General features: G+C 36.3%; 1 protein-coding gene across 1 annotated transcript in view; it reads left to right on the top strand.

Moving 5' to 3' along the window:
• Positions 1-17,441, top strand: part of AMDHD2 (amidohydrolase domain containing 2) — an 84,653-nt gene that overhangs the window by 1,624 nt on the left and 65,588 nt on the right. Inside the window, exons 2-3 of the mRNA XM_053694691.1 lie at positions 2,548-2,684; positions 11,874-12,013. Of these exons, the coding sequence (XP_053550666.1) occupies positions 2,548-2,684; positions 11,874-12,013 (277 nt within the window). The remainder of the gene's footprint in view (positions 1-2,547; positions 2,685-11,873; positions 12,014-17,441) is intronic.

The following is a 17,441-nucleotide window of genomic DNA, read 5'->3' as shown; positions in this document are numbered from 1 at the left end:
GGTTGTTTGCCAAAAATGGGCCGGCATCTAAACTTACAATCTTGCATTTCAAATAAAGTTACCAAGAGAATAAAGAACATTTGATAATAGGAGTAAATTAGAAAGTTGCTTAAAATTTCATGCTCTATCTGAATCACGAAAGAAAAAAATTGGGTTCAGTGTCCCTTTAAGCACTACATGGCAGGAAATAGTGCTGCCATATAGTGCTCTAGAAATAGGCTGGCTCCTAAGCATACGTCTCTGCTTTTCAATAAAAGTTACCAAGAGTTGATAATAGACGTAAATTAGAAAAGTGTTTAAAATCACATGCTCTAACTGAATCATAAAAGAAACATTTTGGGTTTTATGTCCCTTTAATAACTCCTGGGAAACATAGATCAAATAGCCTGTACTCATACTAAACGTGAATGTAAAATGTGATGAAAAAGTGCCTTGTATCTAAAAACACTCTTAAAAACAAGGGAACTTCCATTCATTAAACTTTACACTGAAGCTTCTTTCTTTCAAACACTTACCTTTTCTTTATTGAAAGCAGACCGGCGATTCTCCGCCCGCAGCTCCTGCTGTAGTTAGCAGATCGATGACAAATCCGGCTTTCTCCAATCTTTGTGTGCCCCCTTTGGCGTCCAGCTCGTGGGGTAGCGCAACGATTGGAGGAACCTAGATTTGTCATCGATCTGTTAACTACAGCAGAAGATGTGGGCGGAGGATCGCCGGTCTGCTTTCAATAAAGAAAAGGTAAGTACAGGTAGCCCTCAGTTTACGCCGGGGTTAGGTTCCAGAAGGAATGGTTGTAAATCGAAACCGTTGTAAATTGAAACCCATTTTATAATGTAAGTCAATGGGAAGTGAGGGAGATAGGTTCCAGGCCCCTCTCAAAATTGTCATAAGTAACACCTAATACATTATTTTTAAAGCTTTGAAATTAAGACTTTAAAGGCTAAACAGCATTATAAACCTAATAAAATAATAACACAACACAGACTTTACTTGCATTTTTCCGCAAACAGTTCTTTCTATGCATTCCAATCTGGACTGATTTATAGACAAGAAGATCTTGCTCCTTTGAAATCTGCTCTATAGCTCAGGTCAGGTTAAACTGATTAATTTCAGCTTGCTTGGCTTTGCTGCAACACAAGCGGACAGCTCCACCTACTGGCTATTTTAATAAATCCACTGGTTCTCTATCCTTTTCAATAGCAGTCACATGACTGGAAAAAAAGGTTGTTATTCTGAAACGGTGTAAATTGAACCGTTGTAAAACGAGGACCACCTGTATTTGAAAAAAGAAGCTTCAGTGTAAAGTTTAATGAATGAAAGTTCCCTTGTTTTTAAGAGTGTTTTTAGATACAAGGCACTTTTTCATCACATTTTACATTCACGTTTAGTATGAGTACAGGCTATTTGATCTGTGTCCCAGGAGTTATTAAAGGGACATAAAACCCAAAATGTTTCTTTTATGATTCAGATAGAGCATGTGATTTTAAACATTTTTCTAATTTACGTCTATTATCAACTCTTGGTAACTTTTATTGAAAAGCAGAGACGTATGCTTAGGAGCCAGCCTATTTCTGGAGCACTATAATGTTATTCATTTGCAAGAGCACTATATGGCAGCACTATTTCCTGCCATGTAGTGCTCCGGTTGCCTACCTAGGTATCTCTTCAACACAGAATATCATGGGAACAAAGCAAATTTGATAACAGAGTTAAAGTGGAAACTTTTTTAAATAATATGCTCTGTCGGAATCACAAAATCATATTTTTGGGTTTCATATCCCTTTAAAGGGACAGTTTATTCAAAAAATGTCTCCCCTTTTAATTTGTTCCCAATTATCCACTTTACTTGCTGGAGTGTATTAAATTGTTATTAAGTATTTCCATTGTCCTTATATTGGCATTTGAAATAGTTGATGTAGCCTGTGGTATCCACACCTATCCTTAAGGTTTTTGGCTTTGAGGCCAAGCTGTGTTAACACAGCCAGTAGAAGAAATTACACTCCCAGTGGGGTATAGAAGAGATAAGGTAATAAAATGTTAATTTCCCATTGTTCTCTCCAAGTATTGGTGATTGGTTTATGGACAGATATAAAATAAAGGAGCAGGTATATGTACACAATGTGATAAAGTAATGAGATCTGATTATACCTAAAAGCTCAACCCATTTTATTAGGTTGTGGCTTCAAAACACAAAATCAGCTATTTCATATACACAAATAATCCTTAAAAAAAAAGCAAATCTCATACATTTTATACTCTGCAGCTGGTAAAAAAAGTAATTGGAAACACATTAAGGGGAAACCAATTTTATAGTATACTGTCCCTTTAAGGTCTCTCTATATACCATGTGGCCCTCCCTGCTTTTACATTATATTTCCAACACTTACATTTTTGCACAATATAGTTAAATTCAAAACATAAGTAGAAACTATTATAAATGTTGTTGTAGCAAAAATATCTGTTAATGTGCATTATTCATCTAAGAAGCAGATAAAATGATTAATATTATTATTTATTTACAACATGTTGATTTTGTCACTGTTATAGAGAAGATTTATGGGTGCGACAAGGGAGGATCCTAAATCCAGAGAAATTATTCTTTGATGAAAAAGGATCTGCTGATACCCAGGTTGATTGTCAGGGGAGAATTATTGCCCCTGGATTTATTGACACGCAAATCAACGGTAAGAAATTAACTATATGAGAAGACATTTTACAAAATATCACCAAGTAGATCATTATTGTTCCATATCCATGAAAGACCGGAATCACTTAAATGGTTGTCACTTAAAGGGATACTAAACCCAATTTTTTTCTTTCATGATTCAGATAGAGCATACAATTTTAAGCAACTTTCTAATTTATTCCTATTATCAATTTTTCTTCATTCTCTTTGTATCTTTGTTTGAAAAAGCAGGAATGTAAGCTAAGCAGCCGTCTCATTTTTGGTATAGCACCTGGGAGCGCTTGCTGATTGGTGGCTAAATGTAGCCACCAATCAGCAAGCGCTAGCCAGGGTTCTGAACCAAAAATGGGCCGGGTGCTAAGCTTACATTCCTGTTTTTTTCAATTAAACATACCAAGAGAACAAAGAAAAATTGATAATAGGAGTAAAATAAAAAGTTGCTTTAATTTGCATGGTCTATCTGTCAGGGTTTTTTCCCTGTTTTGTTTGCCATGTGCTGCTGGCAGTCATTTTACTCACCTCTCTTGCTGACTATGGTGCATTGTGGGGGATGCTGCTCATTTCCTGCACTTCCTTTTATGGCCAGACTGGTGTGCATCATCTGTGTGAGACAGGATGCAGTCTCAGAATTGTGATGTCATCACTTATTATTTAAAGGGCCTCTGTTCAGTATGCTTTGCCTTTGCGTTGTCTCAGACCTATTTGTGAGAGTTCCTGTGTATTACCTGGCTGTTTGACGTCCTTCCTGATCCCTGGCTTGTTCCTGACTCTGCTGGTTTCCTTGTTGCTGATTCCGGCTCGTCTGACTATTCGCTTTGGCTCCTGACTCGGCTCGTCTGACTACCAGCTCTGGTTTTGACTCCTGGCTTGTTATATGACTTGTGGACTTTTTATTATTTTTTTGTTATTAATAAAGGTGTGATTATTTTTGCACTTCTCGTTTCAGTTTGATTCCTGGCACCCTGACACTATCTGAATCATGAAAGAAAAAAATGTGGGTTTCGTATCCCTTTAAAGGGACATTCTAGCCCAAATTGAAAGGCACATTAATGCATATCAGTTTTGGAAAAAAAACTTTTTAACAATACATTTGTATTTTCAAAAAATGCTTTTCATAAATATTATCACTGTTTTCAGTGAGAGCTTGTACTGTGCATGTGTACGTGAAAAATATGTAAGCTAACTTTTAAGTCTGTCCATCTATGAAGCAATACATTTTGTTTGTATTTTGCTGTGGGACCTTCTCACTGTTAATGTGTTATCACCTGCACTGCTAACTGTTATTGATGTCCAATTTAAAGGGATAGGGAAGTGAAAATTAAACTTGCATGATTGAGATAGAGCAGGTCATTTTAAGACACTTTTAAATTCACTTCTATTTTCAAAGGTGCTTTGTTTTCTTTGTATCCCTTGTTGAAAATGAATACGCACATATCCTACACTAGTGGGCGCTAGCTGCCGATTGGTGCCTGCACACATTTGTCTCTTGTGATTGACTAACTAGATGTGTTCAGCTAGCTGCCAGTACTGCAATGATTTTCCTTTAGCAAAGGATAACAAGAGAATGAAGCACATTTGATAATAGAAGTAAATTAGAAAGTTGTTTAAAATTGTATGTTCTATCCAAATCATGAAATAAACTTTTGGGGGTTTCCTGTCCCTTTAAAACCAGGGGCCCGATCCGATATGCAGCGTCGCCTGCAAAAGCCGGCGACGCCAAATTTTGCGCTGGTTTGGTATCACATATACGGCGTAACCTAGAAGTTACGCTCGTATATTTCTGCCTTCGGCCGTAGTTTTTTGGGCCATAGACAGATATACCAAACCAGCGCAGTTTGGTATCCAATATACAGTGTAAGGACTTACGTGGCGAAAATGGAGAAATCTTACTCCATTTTCACCTCGCCACAAATTGCAGGCGTAGTAAGCCTTACGCTGTGTATTGGAGCCCCGTAGCTCCCTAAACTACCTGCAAAATGCATGCGCAATGTCTATCTACCTGTCAACCGCGAACTGCTAAATAAAACCTAACGCATGCGCAATGTCTATCTACCTGTCAACCGCGATCCCCCGCCGCAATCCCTAATAAAGTTATTAAGCCCTAAACCGCCGCTCCCGGACTCCGCCACCAGCTACATTAACTACCCCCTAATGTGAGCCCCTTACACCGCCGCCACCTACATTACCTACCCCCTAATGTGAGCCCCTTACACCGCCGCCATCTACATTACCTACCCCCTAATGTGAGCCCCTTACACCGCCGCCATCTACATTACCTACCCCCTAATGTGAGCCCCTTACACCGCCACCATCTACATTAACTACCCCCTAATGTGAGCCCCTTACACTGCCGCCACCTACATTAACTACCCCCTAATGTGAGCTCCTACCCTGCCGCCAGCTATGTTAAAATTATTAACCCCTAATCTAATCCCACTATACCGCCGCCACCTATATTAAATTGTTAACCCCTAATCTAATCCCACTATACCGCCGCCACCTATATTAAATTATTAACCCCTAATCTAATCCCACTATACTGCCGCCACCTATATTAAATTATTTAACCCCTAAAATACTAAACTATTCCTACCACTAAACCTAAATCTAACCCTACAAATATCCCTGAAAAGGGCTTTTTGCGTGGCATTAACCCAAAGTAAACAGCTCTATTGCCAGCCCTTAAAAGGGCTTTTTGCGGGCCATTGCCCTAAATTAATCAGCTCTTTTACCAGCCCTTAAAAGGGCTTTTGGCGGGGCTTTGTCACAAAGTAATCAGCTCTTTTGCATCTAATCTAAATCCCCCTACACCGCCGCCACCTATATTAAATACATTACCCCCTAATCTAATCCCACTATACCGCCGCCACCTATATTAACTATATTAACCCTAATTATATTAGGGTTAATATAGTTAATATAGTTATTATATTATATATATTAACTATATTAACCCTAATTATATTAGGGTTAATATAGTTATTATATTATATATATATTAAGTATAATAACCCTATCTAACTCTAACACCCCTAACTAAATTCTTATTAAAATAAATCTAATTAATATTAATCTAAATACTTACCTATAAAATAAACCCTAAGATAGCTACAATATAATTAATAATTACATTGTAGCTATTTTAGGGTTTATATTTAATAGTTAATAACTATTTAATAGCTACCTTGTTAAAATAATTACAAATGTACCTGTAAAATAAATCCTAACCTAAGTTACAAATACCAAATAGCAAATGAAATTAAATTACACTTTATTAACAATTATGCTTGAAAACAGACGTTACTAATAGGGGGTGTTATATAAGGGTAGTAAATCCAGGGTTAAGCAACCTCTGAACTAAATGAGAATAATCCTTACAGTACCCATTATTCCCCCCATTGGTAATTAGACAAGTAAAAATAGGGCGGTATAGAAGGCTAATGAAGAATGAGATATGTCACTTCCATAATTCAAATAACTAGTAGCCTTAAGTCTATAATACCCAATATTAAAATTTAGGGCTAGTGGACAGGTGTAGCGTGTCTGGTCGGACAATCACACAGGATAGGGAAGTTAGCAAGATGGTAGTCTCATATACACAGGAGGTTTCATTCATACAGGCATACACATATATGCGCTAGCTATGCGCTCAAAGGCGTCCTCCTACCTGCGTACTGCTCTGATTTAACAGAGTCAGCCGATTGCTAGCTGGAATCCCTATTAAATAGAGCTATTTCACATACAGTATTGTTATTCAGAGATCTTAGCAACTGTTCAGTGGAGGTGTTGTGCTGAGTATAAATTGTCAGCTTGTATTGCACTAGGTTAGATACAAATAATTACATTTAATCAGAGTCAAAGTCAGGAGTTACTTTGTAACTAAACATATAGCGTAATAGCGTATTATGCTTTCAAAAATGACAAACTTGTTAACCTGGCATTAAAGCGTAAAGGCAATTGTGCTCATTAACAGCAGTATAACAGCATTACCCCCCTATGGTCACAGTATTAGGCGGTATTAAGTTCAAAAACCGCTAGTAATCATTAAGAATATGTGAGCAATGCGACCAGTTCGGTTAGACCACGCTTGTTACAACACAGGCCACGCCCACAGACGCGTTTCCGTCACTGAACGTGACTTCGTCAGGGCATAGGGCCAGCCCAGCGTTAGATGCGGTAAGTTATAGTGATCCGTCGTCATGGCAATGTATGTAAATCATTACACAGTAAACACGGAGGTGTAAACTCCGCTGTGGCCTCATTTAGTTACACAACTTAAACGCAATATATTGAATATGCATTGTGCCTATAAAAGATTGATCAATAACAAAGCTGTTAGAACAAAAAGGAGCATAATGAATGTGAATTTAACATTCCATTTAGAATAGAGCGCTCATGTAACAAGATGTATTGTGTATTCGATTCGTTGGGGAATAATTAAATTCCCTTGGTATCTAAAGGTTTTAGAGAGGGGTATGTATTAATTACAGAGCATATCAATAAACAGTACTGCAATTTCATGGGTAGAAAATGCTAGTAATTGTTAGGTTAATTTAGACGATGGAAATGATAGACTCATAGGATTACTTTGTGTGGATCAATGATATTTGCTCATAGTGGTCCACCTAAGATATCGTACAAAGTTTGTTATTGACACACAGAAAAAGTAAATACTTATTGGGGAAAGCAGATTCTCCTCATTGTTATACACAATGCTGTATTAGTTAGTGTGAACTGATCATAGTGTTTAAAAATTATTAATTCAAAGGGAATCAACTCAGTTATATGCTGTTTCAAAATTATACACTAGTGCATACTTTTAAATTTTAATGGTCAAAATAGAGATGGTTTGTAATTAATATTCATGAATCCAAGATGAGATGTATATCATGAACCATAGTCTATAGGAAGCATTTATATGATATTGCTTCATTTAGTCCCCTAGGTGAGGTGGATTTTAATTCATGAATCCATCTACATTCTTTCTGTAATAACATTTTGGTAATATTGCCCCTCCTCCCTTTCAATTTTACTTGTTCAATTGCACAGAAATAAATTTCATATTTATGTCTCTGATGTTCATTATTCATGTGTTGTGCTACGGGTACATTTCTGTTCCATTTAATGTCACCTATATCAGTGTTTTTCAACCAGTGTGCCGTGGCACACTAGTGTGCCGTGAGAGATCCTCAGGTGTGCCACGGCAGACTGACAACAGTGTGACATATTTTTTAAACTTTGCTTGTTTTTTACTCCCAGTGCAGGGGTAGTTTGTAGGAGGCATGGCATAACAGCACAATACATACAGTATGTGTGTGTTTGTGTGTATGTGTATATATATATGCTGTATTAGGCTACAATGTGTGATTTTTTTTAAAATTTGGGATGGTGGTGTGCCACAGGATTTTTTAATGTAAAAAAAGTGTGCCACGGCAAAAAAAAGGTTAAAAATCACTGACCTATATGTTCTAGCACTCTGGTTCGTAGCTCTCTTGAGGTCTCACCCACATAGATTTTTAGGCATTTGCACATAGCGATATATATAACTTGCTTAGATCTACAGTTTAGAAAATCTTTAATTTCATACTGTTTTTCTGTGTCGGGGTGTATGAAGGTTTTTGTGGGGGTCATGTTCTTACAGGCTTGACATCTTCCACATTTATAGAAGCCTTTGGTTTCTCTCAACCAAGTTCTTGGTAAGTCTTTTGAATAATGACTCTCCATAAGTATGTCTTTAAGGTTTTTTGACCTTCTATAAGTAATGTTTAATATTGGGTATTATAGAATTAAGGCTACTAGTTATTTGAATTATGGAAGTGACATATCCCATTCTTCATTAGCCTTCTATACCGCCCTATTTTTACTTGTCTAATTACCAATGGGGGGAATAATGGGTACTGTAAGGATTATTCTCATTTAGTTCAGAGGTTGCTTAACCCTGGATTTACTACCCTTATATAACGCCCCCTATTAGTAACGTCTGTTTTCAAGCATAATTGTTAATAAAGTGTAATTTAATTTCATTTGCTATTTGGTTTATTTAGTGTATAATTCTACACTTGACTTTAATGTCACAAATCCCCTTTTGGTTCCCTAACCTTACTACTAAGTTACAAATACACCTACACTATCAATAAATTTAATAAACTACAAATCTCTAAACTAAAATACAATGAAATACACTAAACTAAATTACAAAAAAAGCCAAACACTAAATTACAAAAAATAAAAAAAGATTACAAGAATTTCAAGCTAATTACACCTATTATAAGACCCCTAATAAAATAATAAAGCCCCCCAAAATAAAAAAATGCCTTACCTTATTCTAAATTAAAAATTAACCAGCTCTTTTACCAGCGCTTAAAAGGGCTTTTTGCGGGGCATGCCCCAAAGTAAACAGCTCTTTTGCCTGTAAAAAAACCCACAATACCACCCCCCAACATTAAAACCCACCACCCACATACCCCTACTCTAAACCCACCCAAACCCCCCTTAAAAAAACCTAACACTAAGCCCCAGAAGATCTCCCTACCTTGAGTCGTCTTCACCCAGCCGGGCTGAACTCATCGCCGGATGGAAGACTTCTTCTTTGCCGCTTGGATGAAGACATCGCCCGGATTGGATGAAGAGTTCGGCCCGGCTGGGTGAAGACGACTCAAGGTAGGGAGATTTTCTGGGGCTTAGTGTTAGGTTTTTTTAAGGGGGGTTTGGGTGGGTTTAGAGTAGGGGTATGTGGGTGGTGGGTTTTAATGTTGGGGGGTGGTATTGTGTTTTTTTTTACAGCCAAAAGAGCTGTTTACTTTGGGGCATGCCCCGCAAAAAGCCCTTTTAAGGGCTGGTAAAAGAGCTGGTTAATTTTTAATTTAGAATAGGGTAGGGCATTTTTTTATTTTGGGGGGCTTTATTATTTTATTAGGGGGCTTAGAATAGGTGTTATTAGCTTACAATTCTTGTAATTTTTTTTTATTTTTTGTAATTTAGTGTTTGTTTTTTTGTAATTTAGTTTAGTGTATTTAATTGTATTTTAGTTTAGAGATTTGTAGTTTATTTAATTTATTGATAGTGTAGGTGTATTTGTAACTTAGGTTAGGATTTATTTTACAGGTAAATTGGTAATTATTTTAACTAGGTAGCTATTAAATAGTTATTAACTATTTAATAGCTATTGTACCTAGTTAAAATAAATACCAAGTTACCTGTAAAATAAATATAAACCCTAAAATAGCTACAATGTAATTATTAATTATATTGTAGCTATCTTAGGGTTTATTTTATAGGTAAGTATTTAGATTTAAATAGGAATATTTTAATTAATAATATTAATATTAATTAGATTTATTTTAATAAGAATTTAGTTAGGGGTGTTAGAGTTAGATAGGGTTATTATACTTAATATATATATAATATCATAACGATATTAACTATATTAACCCTAATATAATTAGGGTTAATATAGTTAATATATATAATATAATAACTATATTAACTATATTAACCCTAATATAGTTAAAATAGGTGGCGGCGGTGTAGGGGGATTAGATTAGGGGTTAATGTATTTAATATAGGTGGCAGCGGTGTAGGGGGATTAGATTAGGGGTTAATACATTTATTATAGGTGGTGGCGGTGTAGGGGGATTTAGATTATAGGCAAAAGAGCTGATTACTTTGTGACAATGCCCCGCCAAAAGCCCTTTTAAGGGCTGGCAATAGAGCTGTTTACTTTGGGGTAATCAAAACAGTGAAGGAAGTCCAGCACACAGTGGATTTATGCAAAGTCACCGTGACCTGCTTCCAAGGTCAAAGTAAATGTATTCAAAACGTCAAGAGGTGACAGCATAAAGCATTTATTGTAGAGACAGCAGGAAAAAAGGCAGCAACGTTTCGGGACTTCTGTCCCTTTGGGGTAATGCCACGCAAAAAGCCCTTTTCAGGGCTATTTGTAGGGTTAGACTTAGGTTTAGTGGTAGGGATAGTTTAGTATTTTAGGGGTTAATTAATTTAATATAGGTGGCGGCGATATAGGGGTATTAGATTAGAGGTTAATTAATTAAATATAGGTGGCGGCGGTATAGGGGGATTAGATTAGGGGTTAATAAATGTAATATAGTTGGCGGCGGTGTAGGGGGATTTAGATTAGGGGTTAATTAATTTAATATAGCTGGCGGCGGGGTAGGGGGATTTAAATTAGGGGTTAATAATTTTAATATAGCTGGCGGCGGGGTAGGGGGATTAGATTAGGGGTTAATAATTTTAATATAGCTGGTGGCGGGGTAGGAGCTCACATTAGGGGGTAGTTAATGTAGGTGGCGACGGGGTAGGAGCTCACATTAGGGGGTAGTTAATGTAGGTGGCGGCGGGGTAGGAGCTCACATTAGGGGGTAGTTAATGTAGGTGGCGGGGTAGGAGCTCACATTAAGGGTAGTTAATGTAGGTGGCGGCGGGGTAGAAGCTCACATTAGGGGGTAGTTAATGTAGGTGGCGGCAGGGTCCAGGAGCGGCGGTTTAGGGGTTAATAACTTTATTAGGTGCGGCGGGGTCCGGGAGCGGCGGTTTAGGGGTTAATACATTTTTTATTATTAGGAGAGTGAGGGGGGATTGCGGATAGAGGGGTATACGTGTCGGGCTATGTTTGGGAGGCGTGTTAGACAGTAGGGGAGATTTTATAACTTAGTCAGGTTTTGTAGGCGCCGGCAGTTTCTAAAGTCACTGGCGACTCCAGAAATTTGTACTTACGCAGATTTCTGGACATCGCTGGTTTATCCGACTTATGGCACTTTAGCATCTGACGGCGCCGTATATGTGATAGCTCGAGTTGCGAGCTTAAACTATGGGCGGCGGGGGTTCCCTCGCTTGCACCGAAAACTACGATCTATATCGGATCGCGCCCCAGTTTGTTTGTTTTTTGCCTTGACTACCTGATTCATAGGTTTATTGTCCATTCTGTCATTTATTTATGGTTCATTTTCTATATTATACAGGTTTTTTCTTCGGACCCTTTCCTTATAAAACCTACTGTCTTCTGTGTGCACACACAACGGCTATTTCTGCTAGAAAAGCTTCCTAAGCGTCCTGTACACACAAATAAAAGACACTTTTTTCTTGTTCAGTTAAGAGATCTTCTTTGTTAAATTTTAATAAATGCTACACAATTTATATGACAATATTTCACAAAGTATTTATTTTATAGGGGGTTTTGGTGTTGATTTTTCCCAACCAACTGAGAATGTAAAAGATGGGATTTCTTTGGTTGGACGAAACATTCTCTCTCATGGAGTGACTTCTTTCTGTCCAACGCTTGTTACATCTCCCTCATCATTGTATCACAAGGTATGAGAAAAAGATAGTCACATCCTTAAAGGGACTGTAAAGAATATACTATCAAAACTTGTATTTAAAATCTAAATAATCTGAGCACAATGTCCCTATTTTTTTTTTTTTATTTTGATTGATAAATTCTTAATTTTTAAGTTACTTTGATGACTTCCTCTGCTGTTGTTGCTCCGCCTCGTTACCTAACTATCTCTAATATGCTATTGAGACTGTCCACCCCATCGGAGCGTTCCTGGCTTCTGGTAATTTGACAGATGAACTTCACATGCGCAGTTCTTCCGTGTCAGTAATGTTTACAACTATAAACTCGTTGGTTAACAGTGGATCGGCTAGGTTATTTGGATTTAATGTTTATTAGGAAAGTGACCAGAAAGAGAATCATATACCCCATGGACTAGAACAAGCATTTTAACTAATATTTAACGATAATAAGATAATAAAAATATGATCCGTAAATCTAAAACTGAAAAATAATCTGTGTCCTCAAAATAGAACACACACCCAATACATTCATCCAAAAAAGAACATATCTAACTGGTGATTCTTTTTTTCTTTATTTAAATTAGACTCAGAACAGGCAGCCCTTACACGTTATCAGTAAACAATGAATTGTGATCTGTTTTACCGCATGCAAGGTTTGTCATACAGTGGACAAGATTAAAAGTGCCGTGCTGTCTAGCACTCCTGCTGGAGCGTAAACATTGCTAGAAGTAATCTGCATGCATGGGTTAGGGCGTGTATTACAAGTTAAAATTAAAGGTTTTGCATGTGAGCCCGATGTGTGCTACCTAAAGGGTTTTTAATTTTGAGTCTGCGCTAACTTATTCTTCCTATTCTCAAGAAGAAAAAACCTAACACATCATATATAGAAATATAAATTTAATTATAAAAATTGTAAACAAAAAATATTGGAATTTAAAAACGAATGCGTCATTTGGTTAGCGCACATGGAGAATAAGTTATCTTAAGGCACGTTATGTAAAATATTAATAATTAAAAACACTGTAATAAATATATCTATATATATTCTATCAATTATTTAGAATTTTAGGTACATCTATAATAATTATTTACATTAATTATTAATGTTTTTCAATATTTTATATTTAATAAATACATAGGGCACCTTAAGATAACTCATGTTGGGTTAATGCACATAATTAATTAGTTTACTCCTGTCTTGTTTCTGACTCAACATGATTTATCTTAAGGTGCGTTATGTATTTATTAAATATAAAATATTGAAAAATATTAGTAATTCATGTAAATAATTATTGTAGAGGTACTATAAAATTCTAAATAATCCATAGAATATATATGTTTTACAGTATCTATAATAATAATCAGTATTAATATTTTTAAATATTTTATATATAATATTTTACATAATGCACATTAAGATAACTAATTTTTCACGTGTGCTTACCTGACACTGTGTTAGATCTAAAACGTGAAACCTGAAGGGTGTTACTCATATTTTACATTCCAATGTTCTTCACATATAATTTTTTTAAATTTTTTATTATTAAATAAATATTTATATATGTGTGTGTGTGTATATATATATATATGTGTATATATATATATATATATATATATATATATATATATATATATATATATATATATATATATATAGGTATAGGTATATATAGATTTGTATAGAAATATATATTTAATAATACAAATAACATTTCCTGTATGTGACAACCATTGGAAAGATAAATATTTACAGTAAGTATTTAGTAAGACACATTATTAAATATTTTTATGGAATTATCATTTAGAAGCATATATATTATAGCCCTTTGCAGTCAAATACACCGCCATATACCTTTTAACCCTTATAAATAATTTTTATGAAAATTGATATGATTAATTTTAATTAGTGTTTATATGAGTGTAACAGTAATTTTAATGTATTTATGTTGTGTTTGGTGCAAATTATTATTTTATCCCTAACCCTTTACTTGAGATCTTTAGTTGCGCTAACCTGACGTGCATTAAATTTGGTTGCACTTGAGTGAACGACAAGTTAGCACGGGCGCGATATTCCTATATTGCTCGTGCACAAACAATAGCGTGCCACTTGCAATCTAGCCTAATATTGGGAGCACATGTCCATGTTTTAATTGGGTGTTGTAGCACAGCTACTGATTGGCTATTACAGGGGTAGGAAAAAAAATACTTTAGAAGGGGGCAAGCTGACTGAGTTGGAGAAATAAGTATAAAGAATAAAAATAATTTGCTGGATATTCTTTATTTGTTGCTTTATGAATGTTGTAACAAAAACAAAATAAAATATATATATATATATATATATATATATATATATATATATGACTGAGGCAATCCACTTCCCAATTAACTATACCTGGGATATGAACCGCAGAAATTAGACAGGAGCTGGATTCCACCCAAACAACTGTGAGTCCCACCCTGATGATTGACATATGCCACAGTTGTGATATTGTCTGTCTGAAAACAAATGAACAGTTCTCTCTTCAACAGAGGCCAAAACTGAAGAGCCCTGAGAATAGCACGGAGTTCCAAAATATTGATTGGTAATCTCGCCTCTTGAGATTTCCAAACCCCTTGTGCTGTCAGAGATCCCCAAACAGCTCCCCAACCTGAAAGACTCGCATCTGTTGTGATCACAGTCCAGGTTGGACGAACGAAAGAGGCCCTTAAAATTATACGATGGTGATCTAACCACCAAGTCAGAGAAAGCCGAACATTGGGAGTAAAGGACATTAATTGTGATATCCTTGTATAATCCCTGCACCATTGGTTCAGCATACAAAGCTGGAGAGGTCTCATATGAAAACGAGCAAAGGGGATCGCGTCCGATGCTGCAGTCATGAGACCTAAAACTTCCATGCACATAGCTACTGAAGGGAATGACTGAGACTGAAGGTTCCGACAGGCTGCAACCAATTTCAAACGTCTCTTGTCTGTTAGAGACAAAGTCATGGACACTGAATCTATCTGGAAACCTAAAAAGGTTACCTTTGTCTGAGGAATCAAAGAACTTTTTGGTAAATTGATCCTCCAACCATATTTTCGAAGAAACAACACTAGTTGATTTGTGTGAGAATCTGCAGAACGTAAAGACTGAGCGAGTACCAAGATATCGTCCAAATAAAGAAACACTGCAATACCCTGCTTTCTGATTACAGAGAGTAGGGCACCTAGAACCTTTGAAAAGATTCTTGGAGCTGTCGCTAGGCCAAAATGAAGAGCAACAAATTGGTTATGCTTGTCTAGAAAAGAGAATCTCAGGAACTGATAGTGATCTGTATGAATCGGAATATATGAATCGGAATATGCATCCTGTAAGTCTATTGTGGACATATAATGCCCTTGCTGAACAAAAGGCAGAATAGTCCTTATAGTTACCATTTTGAAAGTTGGTACTTTTACATATCGATTCAAAATCTTTAGATCCAAAACTGAATGAATTTTCTTTCTTTGGGACAATGAATAGATTTGAATAAAACCCCAGATCCTGTTCCTGAAACGGAACTGGCATGATTACCCCTGATAACTCCAGGTCTGAAACACACTTCAGGAAAGCCTGAGCCTTTACTGGGTTTGCCTGAATGCGTGAGAGAAAAAAATCTCACAGGCGGTCTTACTCTGAATCCTATTCTGTACCCCTGAGAGACAATACTCTGAATCCAATGATTTTGGACCGAATTGATCCAAACATCTTTGAAAAATTTTAATCTGCCCCCTACCAGCTGAGCTGGAATGAGGGCCGCACCTTCATGAGGACTTGGGGGCTGGTTTTGATCTCCTAAATGGCTTGGATTTATTCCAATTTGAAGAACGCTTCCAATTGGAAGCAGATTCCTTGGGGGAAGGATTAGGTTTCTGTTCCTTATTTTGACGAAAGGAACGAAAACAGTTAGAAGCTTTAGATTTACCCTTAGGTCTTTTATCCTGATGCAAAAAAACTCCCTTCCCCCCCAGTGACAGTTGAAATTATTGAATCCAACTGAGAACCAAATAATTTATTACCTTGGAAAGAAAGAGATAGCAATCTGGACTTAGAAGTCATATCAGCATTCCAAGATTTGAGCCACAAAGCTCTTCTAGCTGAAATAGCTTAAGACATAGATTAAACATCAATTTTGATAATATCAAAAATGGCATCACAAATGAAATTATTAGCATGTTGAATCAACTTAACAATGCTAGACAAATCATGATTCGATACTTGTTGCGCTAAAGTTTCCAACCAAAAAGTTGAAGCAGCTGCAACATGAGCCAAAGAAATTGCAGGCCTAAGAAGATGACCTCAATATAAATAAGCTTTCCTTAGATAAGATTCAAGTTTCCTATCTAAAGGATCTTTAAAAGAAGTACTATCTTCCGTAGGAATAGTAGTACGTTTAGCAAGAGTAGAGATAGCCCCATCAACTTTGGGGATCTTTTCCCAAAACTCCAATCTAACTGCTGGCAAAGGATACAATTTTTTAAACCTTGAAGAAGGAATAAAAGAAGTACCAGGCCTATTCCATTCCTTAGAAATCATATCAGAAATAGCATCAGGAACTGGAAAAACCTCTGGAATAACCACAGGAGGTTTATAAACATAATTTTAAACATTTACTAGTTTTACTATCAAGAGGACTAGTTTCCTCCATATCTAATGTAATCAACACTTCTTTAAACAAAGAACAAATATACTCCATTTTAAATAAATAAGAGGATTTGTCAGTGTCAATATCTGAGGCAGGATCTTCTGAATCAGATAGATTCTCATCAGAGAAGGATAATTCCGTATGTTGCTGGTCATTTGAAATTTCATCACCCTTATGAGAAGTTTTTAAAAGACCTTTTACGTTTGTTAGAAGGCGGAATGGCAGACAAAGCCTTCTGAATAGAATCAGAAATAAATGATTTTACATTTACAGGTATATCTTGTGCATTAGCTGTTGAGGGAACAGCAACAGGTAATTAACTACTACTGATGGATACATTCTCTGCATATAAAAGTTTATCATGACAACTATTACAAACCACAGCTGGAGGTATAACCTCCACAAGTTTACAACAAATGCACTTAGCTTTGGTAGAACTGTTATCAGGCCGCAGGGTTCCAACAGTGATTTCTGAGACAGGATCAGATTGAGACATCTTGCAAATGTAAGAGAAAAAAAACAACATATAAAGCAAAATTATCAATTTCCTTATATGGCAGTTTCAGGAATGGGAAAAAATGCAAACAGCATAGCCCTCTGACATAGAAAAAAGGCAGGAGGCAAAATAGAATGGGGTCTTAAATAATGAAAATATTTGTCGCCAAGTATGACGCACAATAAACAGAAGAAATATTTTTTTGGCGCCGGAAACGACACACTCGCGTCATAGATGACACAACCTTGTGAAAGGACCCGGCGTCAACTAAGACGCCGGA

Source organism: Bombina bombina, chromosome 11 (assembly GCF_027579735.1).
Source record: "Bombina bombina isolate aBomBom1 chromosome 11, aBomBom1.pri, whole genome shotgun sequence".
Lineage (NCBI taxonomy): Eukaryota > Metazoa > Chordata > Amphibia > Anura > Bombinatoridae > Bombina > Bombina bombina.
The sequence above is the reverse complement of the archived record's forward strand: the minus strand, read 5'-3'. Positions and strand labels throughout refer to the sequence as shown.